General features: G+C 45.1%; 1 protein-coding gene across 1 annotated transcript in view; it reads left to right on the top strand.

Moving 5' to 3' along the window:
- Positions 1 to 7,893: 7,893 nt before the first annotated feature.
- Positions 7,894 to 12,977, top strand: part of nacad (NAC alpha domain containing) — a gene marked incomplete at its 5' end in the record, with an annotated part of 20,357 nt that continues 15,273 nt past the window's right edge. Inside the window, one exon of the mRNA XM_084174947.1 lies at positions 7,894 to 7,978. Within this exon, the coding sequence (XP_084031073.1) occupies positions 7,894 to 7,978 (85 nt within the window). The remainder of the gene's footprint in view (positions 7,979 to 12,977) is intronic.

A 12,977-nucleotide genomic window follows, 5' to 3' on the forward strand; every position in this document is an offset into this window, starting at 1 on the left:
TCAACAGAGTAGCTAGCAAGCAACAAGATATGCCAAATGACAGTCAAAAGCTTCTTGAGGGAAAATAAATCAGATTTGACCATTCAGACACAAGTCACATGGCCAGGAATCAGATTTGTAAAGGACCCCAAACCACCTACGAAGGTGGTTTGAATTGTGGCTTGAAATATCCGATGGTCCTGCCGTACATACCAATACGTACGCTACGGTCACAAGACGCAGGCCTCCTAATTGTCCCTAGAATTTCTAAGCAAACAGCGGGAGGCAGGGCTTTCTCCTATAGATCTCCATTTTTATGGAACAGTCTGCCTACCCATGTGAGAGACGCAGACTCGGTCTCAACCTTTAAGTCTTTACTGAAGACTTATCTCTTCAGTAGGTCATATGATTGAGTGTAGTCTGGCCCAGGAGTGTGAAGGTGAACGGAAAGGCTGGAGCAACGAACAGCCCTTGCTGTCTCTGCCAGGCCGGTTCCCCTCTCCACTGGGGTTCTCTGCCTCTAACCCTGTTGCAGGGGCTGAGTCACTGGCCTGCTGGTGCTCTTTCATGCCGTCCCTGGGAGGGGTGCGTCACTTGAGTGGGTTGAGTTACTGACGTGATCTTCCTGTCTGGGTTGGCGCCCCCCCCCCCCTTGGTTTGTGCTGTGGTGGAGACCTCTGTGGGCTATACTCGGCCTTGTCTCAGGATTGTAAGTTGGTGGTTGGGGATATCCCTCTAGTGGTGCGGGGGCTGTGCTTTGGCGGAGTGGGTGGGGTTATATCCTTCCTGTTTGGCCCTGTCCGGGGGTTTCTTCGGATGGGGCCACAGTGTCTCCGGACCGCTCCTGTCTCAGCCTCCAGTATTTATGCTGCAGTAGTTTATGTGTCGGGGGGCTGGGGTTAGTTGGTTATACCTGGAGTACTTCTCCTGTCTTATCCAGTGTCCTGTGTGAATTTAAGTATGCTCTCTCTAATTCTCTCGTTCTCTCTTTCTCTCTGAGAACCTGAGCCCTAGGACCATACGTCAGGACTACCGGGCATGATGACACCCTGCTGCCCCCAGTCCGCCTGGCCTTGCTGCTATTCCAGTTTCAACTGTTCTGCCTGCGGCTACGAAACCCCTACCTGTCCCAGACCTGCTGTTTTCAACTCTAAATGATCGGCTATGAAAAGCCAACTGAGAGACCTGAGCCCTAGGACCATACGTCGGGACTACCGGCCGTGGTGACTCCTTGCTATCCCCAGTCCGCCTGGCCTTGCTGCTATTCCAGTTTAAACTGTTCTGCCTGCGGTTATGGAACCCCTACCTGTCCCAGACCTGCTGTTTTAAACTCTAATGATCGGCTATGAAAAGCCAACTGAGATTTATTCCTGATTATTATTTGACCATGCTTGTCACTTATGAACATTTTTTGAACATCTTGGCATGGTTCTGTTATAATCTCCACCCGGCACAGCCAGAAGAGGACTGGCCACCCCTCATAGCCTGGTTCCTCTCTAGGTTTCTTCCTAGGTTTTGCCTTTCTAGGGAGTTTTTCCTAGCCACCGTGCTTCTACACCTGCATTACTAGCTGTTTGGGGTTTTAGGCTGGGTTTCTGTACAGCACTTCGAGATATTAGCTGATGTAAGAAGGGCTATATAAAATAAAATTGATTGATTGATTGATTGATTCCATGTGCTTTTTTTGGCTGTTCAGACTGCAGGAAAAATAACAGATTCAAATCAGATATGCCAAAAAATTGGATTTGAGTCACTTCAAACAGCTAATGTGAGCACGGCTTAAGAGCTTTCCACACCTGGATTGTGAAACATTTGCCCATTTATTCTTTTTTAAATTCTTCAAGCTCTGTCAAATTGGTTGTTGATCATTGCTAGACAACCATTTTCAGGTCTTGCCATAGATTGTAAAGTAAATTTAAGTAAAAACTAACTCAGCCACTCAGGAACATATTCACTGTCTTCTTGGTAAGCAACCCTAGTGTAGATATGTTCTTGTGTTTTAGGTTATTGTCCTGCTGAAAGATTAATTAATCTCCCAGTGTCTGGTGGAAAGCAGACGGAACCAGGTTTTCCTCTAGAGTTTTGCCTGTGCTTAACTCATTCAGTTTGTTTTTTATCCCAAAAACACTCCCTAGTACTTGCTGATGACAAGCAAACCCATAACATGATGCAGCCACCACCATGCTTGAAAATATGAAGAGTGGTACTCAGTGATGTGTTGTGTTGGATTGGCCACAAACATAACGCTTTGTATTCAGGACTTAACGTTTATTTCTTTGCCACATTTTCTGATGTTTTACTTTAGTGCCTTATTGCAAACAGGATGCATGTTTTGGAGTAATTTTTATTCTGTACAGGCTTCTTTATTCTCAATGTCATTTAGGTTAGTATTGTGGAGTAACTACAATGTTGTTGATCCATCCTCAGTTTTCTCCTATCATAGCCATTAAACTCTGTAACTGTTTTAAAGTCACCATTGGCCTCATGGTGAAATCCCTGAGCAGTTTCCTTCCTTCCTCTCTGGCAACTGAGTTAAGAAGGAGTGACTGGGTGTATTGATACACCATCCAAAGTGTAATTAATAACTCAAAGGAATATTCAATATCTGCCTTTTTTTTTACCCTTCTACCAATAGGTGCCCTTCTTTGTGAGGCATTGGAAAACCTCCCTGGTCTTTGTGGTTGAATCTGTGTTTGAAATTCACTGATCGACCTTACAGATAAAAATATGTGTGGGGTACAGACATGAGGTAGTCATTCAAATATCATGTCCATGCAACTTATTGTGTGACTTGTTAAGCAAATTTTTACTCCTGAATTTATTTAGGCTTGCCATAACAAAGGGGTTACTATTTATTGACTAAATACATTTCAGCTTTTCATTTGTAAAAATGTCAAAAAATATAATTGTGTGTAGGCCAGTGACACAATATCTCAATGTAACACAACAAAATGTGAAAAAAGTCAAGGGGTGCGTGAACCTTTTGAAGGCACTGTATGTTGTTGAGTTGCTAAGTGCTGATTTGGAGCATGTGTACTCACAGCTATAATGATAAAGCAGGATGTTTTAAGATGATGTTTCCATTTATTGTCTCACCTAGAATCAGTGGTGGAAAAAGTACCCAATTTGTCATACTTGAGTAAAAGTAAACATACCCTAATAGAAAATGACTAAAGTGAAAGTCACCCAGTAAAATACTAATTGAGTAAAAGTCTAAAAGTATTTGGTTTGAAACTTAATACTTTATACTTAAGTATCAAAAGTAAATGTAATTACTAAAAAATAAGTAAAAGTATAAATCATTTCGAATTCCTTTATATTAAGCTAACCAAATGGCACCATTTTTTTTTTAACGGATAGCCAGGGGCACATTGTTTACAAACAAAGCATGTGTGTTTAGTGAGTCCGCCAGATCAGAGGCCGTAGGGATGACCAGGGATGTTCTCTTGATAAGTGTGTGTATTGGACCCTTTTCCTGTCTTGCTAAGCATTCAAAATGTAACAAACTTTTGGGTGTCAGGGAAAATGTATGGAGTAAAAAGTACATTCTTTTCTTTGGGAATGTAGTGAGTAAAAGTTGTCAAAAATAATATAAAAAGCTGAGTAAAAATACCCCAAAAAACTACTTAAGTAGTACTTTAAAGTATTTTTACTTAAGTACTTTACACCACTGCCTAGAAGGTAAGCCATGATGGTAATTCGCTGTAGAACTGAGATGAAAGAGAGAATCATGACTGATCTACATATTATATTATTACAATTACAACATACAGTGGGGATTTTGCAGGTTTTCCTACTTACAAAGCATGTAGAGGTCTGTCATTTTTATCATAGGAACACTTCAACTGTGAGAGACGGAATCTAAAACAAAAATCCAGAAAATCACATTGTATGATTTTTAAGTAATTAATTTGCATTTTATTGCATGACATAAGTATTTGATCACCTACCAACCAGTAAGATTTCTGGCTCTCACAGACCTGTAACTTCTTCTATAAGAGGCTCCTCTGTACTCGACTCGTTACCTGTATTAATGGCACCTGTTTGAACTTGTTATCAGTATAAAAGACACCTGTCCACAACCTCAAACAGTCACACTCCAAACTCCACTATGGCCAAGACCAAAGAGCTGTCAAAGGACACCAGAAACAAAATTGTAGACCTGCACCAGGCTGGGAAGACTGAATCTGCAATAGGTAAGCAGCTTGGTTTGAAGAAATCAACTGTGGGAGCAATTATTAGGAAATGGAAGACATACAAGACCACTGATAATCTCCCTCGATCTGGGGCTCCACGCAAGATCTCACCCCGTGGGGTCAAAAGGATCACAAGAACGGTGAGCAAAAATCCCAGAACCACACGGGGGAACCTAGTGAATGACCTGCAGAGAGCTGGGACCAAAGTAACAAAGCCTACCATCAGTAACACACTACGCCGCCAGGGACTCAAATCCTGCAGTGCAAGACGTGTCCAGGCCCGTCTGAAGTTTGCTAGAGTGCATTTGGATGATCCAGAAGAGGATTGGGAGAATGTCATATGGTCAGATGAAACCAAAATAGAACTTTTTGGTAAAAATTCAAATTGTCGTGTTTGGAGGACAAAGAATGCTGAGTTGCATCCAAAGAACACCATACCTACTGTGAAGTATGGGGGTGGAAACATCATGCTTTGGGGCTGTTTTTCTGCAAAGGGACCAGGACGACTGATCCGTGTAAAGGAAAGAATGAATGGGGCCATGTATCGTGAGCTTTTGAGTGAAAACCTCCTTCCATCAGCAAGGGCATTGAAGATGAAACGTGGCTGGGTCTTTCAGCATGACAATGATCCCAAACACACCGCCCGGGCAACGAAGGAGTGGCTTCGTAAGAAGCATTTCAAGGTCCTGGAGTGGCCTAGCCAGTCTCCAGATCTCAACCCCATAGAAAATCTTTGGAGGGAGTTGAAAGTCTGTGTTGCCCAGCGACAGCCCCAAAACATCACTGCTGTAGAGGAGATCTGCATGGAGGAATGGGTCAAAATACCAGCAACAGTGTGTGAAAACCTTGTGAAGACTTACAGAAAACGTTTGACCTGTGTCATTGCCAACAAAGGGTATATAACAAAGTATTGAGAAACTTTTGTTATTGACCAAATACTTATTTTCCACCATAATTTTCAAAGAAATTCATTAAAAATCCTACAATGTGAATTTCTGGATTTTTTTTCTCATTTTGTCTGTCATAGTTGACGTGTACCTATGATGAAAATTACAGGCCTCTCTCATCTTTTTAAGTGGGAGAACTTGCACAATTGGTGGCTGACTAAATACTTTTTTCACCCACTGTAAGTATTTGATACATCAGAAAAGCAGAACTTAATATTTGGTACAGAAACCTTTGTTTGCAATTACAGAGATCATACGTTTCCTGTAGGTCTTGACCAGGTTTGCACACACTGCAGCAGGGATTTTGGCCCACTCCTCCATACAGACCTTCTCCAGATCCTTCAGGTTTCGGGGCTGTCGCTGGGCAATACAGACTTTCAGCTCCCTCCAAAGAATTTCTATTGGGTTCAGGTCTGGAGACTGGCTAGGCCACTCCAGGACCTTGAGATGCTTCTTACGGAGCCACTTCTTAGTTGCCCTGGCTGTGTGTTTTGGGTCGTTGTCATGCTGGAAGACCCAGCCACGACCCATCTTCAATGCTCTTACTGAGGGAAGGAGGTTGTTGGCCAAGATCTCGCGATACATGGCCCCATCCATCCTCCCCTCAATACGGTGCAGTCGTCCTGTCCCCTTTGCAGAAAAGCATCCCCAAAGAATGACGTTTCCACCTCCAGGCTTCACGGTTGGGATGGTGTTCTTGGGGTTGTACTCATCCTTCTTCTTCCTCCAAACACGGCGAGTTTAGACCAAAAAGCTATATTTTTGTCTCATCAGACCACATGACCTCCCATTCCTCCTCTGGATCATCCAGATGGTCATTGGCAAACTTCAGACGGGCCTGGACATGCGCTGGCTTGAGCAGGGGGACCTTGCGTGCGCTGCAGGATTTTAATCCATGACGGCGTAGTGTGTTACTAATGGTTTTCTTTGAGACTGTGGTCCCAGCTCTCTTCAGGTCATTGACCAGGTCCTGCCGTGTAGTTCTGGGCTGATCCCTCACCTTCCTCATTATCATTGATGCCCCACGAAGTGAGATCTTGCATGGAGACCCAGACCGAGGGTGATTGACCGTCATCTTGAACTTCTTCCATTTTCTAATTAATTGCGCCAACAGTTGTTGCCTTCTCACCAAGCTGCTTGCCTATTGTCCTGTAGCCCATCCCAGCCTTGTGCAGGTCTACAATTTTATCCCTGATGTCCTTACACAGCTCTCTGGTCTTGGCCATTGTGGAGTTGTTGGAGTCTGTTTGATTGAGTGTGTGGACAGGTGTCTTTTATACAGGTAACGAGTTCAAACAGGTGCAGTTAATACAGGTAATGAGTGGAGAACAGGAGGGCTTCTTAAAGAAAAACTAACAGGTCTTTGAGAGACGGAATTCTTACTGGTTGGTAGGTGATCAAATACTTATGTCATGCAATAAAATGCAAATTAATTACTTAAAAATCATACAATGTGATTTTCTGGATTTTTGTTTTAGATTCCGTCTCTCACAGTTGAAGTGTACCTATGATCAACAATTACAGACCTCTACATGCTTTGTAAGTAGGAAAACCTGCAAAATCGGCAGTGTATCAAATACTTGTTCTCCCCACTGTATACGTAAAGTACGTAAATATGTTCTAATGAAAAAGGCTCAGATGGTTCCTTTCGAACTCTGGCCCAATGAGTGTTGAGATCATGTTGCGGTATAGAGAGTACGCTGCTAAGTAACACCATTGATTGGTTGGTTGATTGACTGATTGATTTCATCATCACGCCACCTCTGAGCCCAGCCAGCCAGCTGTCCAAGTATTGACTGTTGTCATAGAGACCAGGTACTGTCTGAGGGGAGTGTGTTTCTGTGTGTTGTTGACCTCAGGTCAGCGAAGAGCAGGGAAATATGAGTAAGCAGATGAGAGAGGAGGATATTACCGCTGATGTATGAACGTCAGCCAGGCTGAAATTGGCAGAGAGTCGACGGGGGATTCTGTTGAGCTGGTAGAGCTGAGGCAGAAACCCCCTGATACACACACACACACACACACACACACACACACACACACACACACACACCCAGCGTGGGAAGCTTGGGGGTTGCCATGGAAACTGCTAGTGCTCCATGGGCTGTGGGATTGGGGGGGGCAAATGGAAAGGGGGAGGAGGAGGAGACTGAAACTTGTAACACTCTCCTTCAATCTCTCTTTCACAACCGTTATTTCCTCCATCTGTCTTTCTGCAATAGCCCATCTTCTCCACACACCCTCTCTCTAGCCCTCTTTCTCTGCAGTACCTTCCTGATGGGGGCAGCACTCAGACATCAGCAGGAATCTGCTGACATCATCGCTGAGTATCAAGTAATCGCCAGAGAGAGGGGGAGGGAGGGATGGGAAGGAAAGCGGGAGGGGAGGAGGGAGGCAGTGCTGCTCAGCCGGGTAACGAGAGAGAATACTGCAGCTCCCTCTCAGATTCCACACAAACATATGTGCCCATACACACACCGGCAGCATCGCGAGACCCACACACACTCTCACTCATAGCATCATCGCGGCTCTGCTCTGCTGCACCACAGAGAGAGGAACGCTCTCTCTCTCGCTCTCTAACACACACACATACACATGTGTGCTGCAGGAGATCTGAGTGCTAGGTCGCTGAGCATTCAGCCTCTTTCTCTCTCTCTCTCTCTCTGCCCCTCCCTCTACTGCGCACTCTCTCTCTCTCTCTCTGTTCACCTTGGCTGCTGGGTGGTGTGGAGTTATTGTTGCGTCAGAGCCAGAGAGATCCAGAGACAGCCATGCCGGGGGAGAGCTCTCACAGATCTGTCCCCAAAGAAAAACATCCGGAGCGGGGAGCAGAGCAGACAGGCCTGCCTGAACCAGGTAGGACCACCTGGGAGGAGAGAGGGGAAAGGGGGTAGAGAGGAAAAAGAGAAAGGGGAAGGAGGACAAGGGAGAGTGCTGGTGGCGGAGGAGAGAGGGGGAGGGTGAGGAGCATGCAAGGCAGTAGGGAGAGGAGGAGATGTTAGTTACAGAGAGGCTGGTAGAGTAGGGAAATAGATACCTGCTATAATGCCATGTGGGAAGCAGACAGACCGACGGATTAGAGAGGTAGAGCTGGGTCATGTCTGTCTGTCTGTGTCCACTCCAGTCCTAGTTCCAGCTCCAGCCCCCTAGCCTTCACCCCAAGCCCCCCATCCACAACACTTACCCTACTTAACCCCACAAACATCCCCTTCCCCCTACCTGACCCCCAGCTCCATATTCCCTCTTCCCCTCACTAACCCCATACCCCCACCCTCTCCCCAGCCCCATCTCACTGCCCAGTGGCGGTGTGTTTTCTCAGGGCAGAGTGGAGCAGCTCCTCCCTCCCTCCCTCTCTCGTCCTTACCTTCCCTTCCCCCAGTCTCAGCATGCAGGGACATGACACAGCACCGCACTCAGCAGCAGCATTCACACAGTAACAGCAGGGCCAGATACTGAAGGAACAGATTCAGACAGGGACTGATGTAGGGGGAAATCAGAGCATTTGAGAAATAGTTATTCTTGTTAGATAAGACACTGACTATAATAATAATAATATGCCATTTAGCAGACGCTTTTATCCAAAGCGACTTACAGTCATGCGTGCATACATTTTTGTGTATGGGTGGTCCCGGGGATCGAACCCACTACCTTGGCGTTACAAGCGCCATGCTCTACCAGCTGAGCTACAGAGGACTACTGGAACTGTGTGTGTACATGTCACTGTATGCTACGTACTGCAAACATAGCTATTGATGAGATTATGTAGTCGATATGGTTATTATGGTATTGTTGTTATGTTGCATCTGGTAGGTTTGTATCTAGCAGACAATAGATGTATTCTGTGTTAGGTTCTGTACTTGAGTATAGGAGTTGCATCTCCCAGACTGTATTTACCTGTGTATTATGTTTGTGAGTTCATTGTGTTGAAGTGAAGGGGGATAAGTACACTGGGGGGATAAGGAGTATGTCTCAGACAGTAGAAGTACAGTGTAAGGGTTAGGGCAGTGTTCCCCAACTGGTGGCCCGTGGGCCAAATTTGGGCCACGGGTGGTTTTATTTGGCCCCCAAAGATTTCTGAGCAAAAATTATATACATATATTTTTGGGGGGGTTCATTGTTGTCCCGTGTAGCTAAGTTGGTAGAGCATGGCGTTTGCAACGCCAGGGTTGTGGGTTCGATTCCCACGGGGGGCCAGTATGAAAAATGTATGCACTCATAAACTGTAAGTCGCTCTGGATAAGAGCGTCTGCTAAAAATGACTAAAATGTAAAAAAATAAAAGACTGTAAAAAACACCAGGAATGCAGCTCCAATTGATTTTAATTTAAGAAATCACACATAATAGAGAGACACGACGTGATCGTGTAAGCAAGGTTTGAAATGATTATGTTTTAGTCAAACATTATATATGTTTGGGCTTCTTGTGGTCAATTTGCAGTCTACATATTATTTGTAATTATGTTCCGGCCCCCCGACCATCCGCTCAAGAAAAAATCGGCCCGTGGCTGAATGTAGTTGATGATCCCTGGGTTAGGGTATTATCTCTCCGACAGTAGAGGTAATTGGGGTATAAGGTACAGTAGCCTAGGGGTTAGAAGAGGCGGGCCAGCAGCCGAAAGGTTTCTGGTTCAAGCCCCTGGCAGGGAGACTCAAAAATGGCAATGGAACTGGAAGGCTGCTGGTCTCTGATCTTGAGCAAAGCCCCCCACAATTTCTCTCCATCAAGGGTTCTGTATAGCTACAGTGGAGGCATTTGTGGTGCTGTATAGGTACAGACCGTACAGTAGAGGAACATGTGGTATAGGTAGGGCCAGGAGTTTTGGGGCACTGTGCTTTTACCTGTATTTCCAGCATTGACCACTAGTGTTGCTGCAGGTAGGAAATCCTAGGAAATGTTCAGTAATTTACACAAGCTGTCATCGCCAATCAATCAATGTCTGGTTGTGCGTAGCTCTGCAAATCTTAATCGCACAAAACCTATTATTTGGCAGGGAATACTATTTGTAGATGAGTGATTCTGCACCTCAATTTGCTCAAGCTGATCCTCTCGAACGGAATCGGAAGTTGTAGCTAAAAATAGGTCAATTAGGGGCAGTTAAAGGGGAGAGTCAATGAAACCAACCTTGGAAGTAAAGTTGAAGTCGGAAGTTTTCATACACCTTAGCCAAATACATTTAAACTCAGTTTCTCACAATTCCTATAAAAATTCCCTGTCTTAGGTCAGTTAGGATCACCACTTTATTTTAAGAATGTGAAATGTCAGAATAATAGTAGAGAGTGATTTATTTCAGCTTTAATTTTTTTCAGTACATTCCCAGTGGGTTAGAAGTATTTGGTAGCATTGTCTTTAAATTGTTTAACTTGGGTCAAACGTTTCGGTTAGCCTTCCACAAGCTTCCCACAATAAGTTGGGTGAATTTTGGCCCATTCCTCCTGGCAGAGCTGGTGTAAGTGAGTCAGGTTTGTAGGCCTCCTTGCTCGCACACACTTTTTCAGTTCTGATCCACAAATATTCTATAGGATTGAGGTCAGGGCTTTGTGATGGCCACTCCAATACCTTGACTTTGTTGTCCTTAAGCCATTTTGCCACAGCTTTGAAAGTATGCTTGGGGTCATTATCCATTTGGAAGACCCATTTGTGACCAAGCTTTAACTTCCTGACTGATGTCTTGAGATGTTGCTTCAATATATCCACCTAATTTTCCTTCCTCATGATGCCATCTATTTTGTGAAGTGCACCAGTCCCTCCTGCAGCAAAGCACCCCCACAGCATGATGCTGCCACCCCCGTGCTTCACGGTTTGGATGGTGTTCTTCGGCTTGCAAGTACCCCCTTTTTCCTCCAAACATAACGATGGTCATTATGGCCAAACAGTTCTATTTTTGTTTCATCAGACCAGAGGACATTTCTCCAAAAAGTACGATCTTTGTCCCCATGTGCAGTTGCAAACCGTTGTCTGGCTTTTTTATGGGGGTTTTGGAGCAGTGGCTTCTTCCTTGCTGAGCGGCATATCAGGTTATGTCGATATAGGACTCGTTTAACTGTGGACTATAGATACCTTTGTACCTGTTTCCTCCAGCATCTTCACAAGGTCCTTTGCTGTTGTTCTGGGATTGATTTGCACTTTTCGCACCAAAGTACGTTCATCTCTAGGAGACAGAACGCGTCTCCTTCCTGAGCGGGATGACGGCTGCGTGGTCCCATGGTGTTTATACTTGCGTACTATTGTTTGTACAGATGAACGTGGTACCTTCAGGCATTTGGAAATTGCTCCCAAGGATGAACCAGACTTGTGGAGGTCTACAATTTTTTTTCTGAGGTCTTGGCTGATTTATTTTGCTTTTCCCATGTCAGGCAAAGAGGCACTGAGTTTGAAGGTAGGCCTTGAAATACATCCACAGGTACACCTCCAATTGACTCAAATTATGTCTATTAGCCTAAGAAGCTTCTAAAGCCATGACATCATTTACTGGAATTTTCCAAGCTGTTTAAAGGCACAGTGAACTTAGTGTATGTAAACTTCTGACCCACTGGAATTGTGATGCAGTGAATTATAAGTGAAATAATCTGTCTGTAAACAATTGTTGGAAAAATTACTTGTGTCATGCACAAGGTAGATGTCCTAACCGACTTGCCAAAACTATAGTTTGTTAACAAGAAATTTGTGGAGTGGTTGAAAAACAAGTTTTAATGACTCCAACCTAAGTGTTTGTAAACTTCCGACTTCAACTGTAGGTTCTATAGTGTATATGTATAGTAAAGGGATTGATGGTATAAGGTGCCGTACAGGTACAGTAAAGGGATTTGGTGTACGTCTCAGACAGCACGTATCTGCTCTGCTGGTCTGGCACTAATGCTGTGATGTAATCCAGACGGCTATTTGGAGTAAGACGTCTAGTCTACGTATTATTGCACTGCCACTATTTCTTCGTAAAATACCCATCCTACTAGTTTAGGTTTAGTGTAAATCATATCGTTACATTGTGTTGTCTGTTCCTGGAGTGTTCTGATGAAGGCCTCTGAAAACATTATGGTTAGATGAGAAGAGAAGGCAGCAGAATAGGATGATGGCGGGAGAGAGAGAGAGCGGGTGGGAGGGAGGAAGGGGGGAGAGGCAGAGAGCTGGAGAGCGTATTGTGAGGCAGTAGGCTCCTGGGGCTTGTCTCAAAACCTGGGACTGTCTTGGAGCGAAGGCTGAAATAGAAGCTCCCTCTGGGGCCTGACAGGCCGTGGAAGCAGCCTCTGACGCAGTTCCAGCCTGCTGCGGCCTGCACACTCCAAGCAGGTGTGTGTAGGCAGAGACACACACATACACACACACACACACACACACACACACACACACACATCTTATTGTGTCCTTGTATGCATCTCTGTAACAAATGTGTGTGTGTGTGTGTGTGCGTGCGTGCGTGTGTGCGCGCGCATGACAGAGGGGCTTAGCTTCTGTGACATGACTCAGCATAACAATCCAGTGATAAACATCCCCACCCTGGGCCTGGGCAGGGATGGAGACAGTGCTGCTAAGTGCTGACGCTATTAGCTATTAGCTAGACCACAGGCAGAGAGAGAGGAAGGGGGAGACAGGAGAGAAAGGAAGAAATAGAGAGAGGGAAAAGAAAGGAGGGAGGGAAATGCAGCAAGAAGAGGAGGATGGGCTATCGGAGATAAACAAAGAGGGAGGGAGAGAGAGAGTCTGCATACTCAATCAGTAAGTGGTATCTGGGTTCCTGGTGAAGCAAGTGTGTGTGTGTGTGTGTGCTGTGCGCGCATGCGTGTGTGTCTGAGGTCACTGTGCATGGCGATGGCCCAGTTGAGAGAAGAGAATAAAGTTCTCTGGTCAATGTTTGTGTGTG

The sequence above is a fragment of the Coregonus lavaretus genome (genome assembly GCF_964263955.1).
Source record: "Coregonus lavaretus genome assembly, chromosome: 13".
NCBI lineage: Eukaryota > Metazoa > Chordata > Actinopteri > Salmoniformes > Salmonidae > Coregonus > Coregonus lavaretus.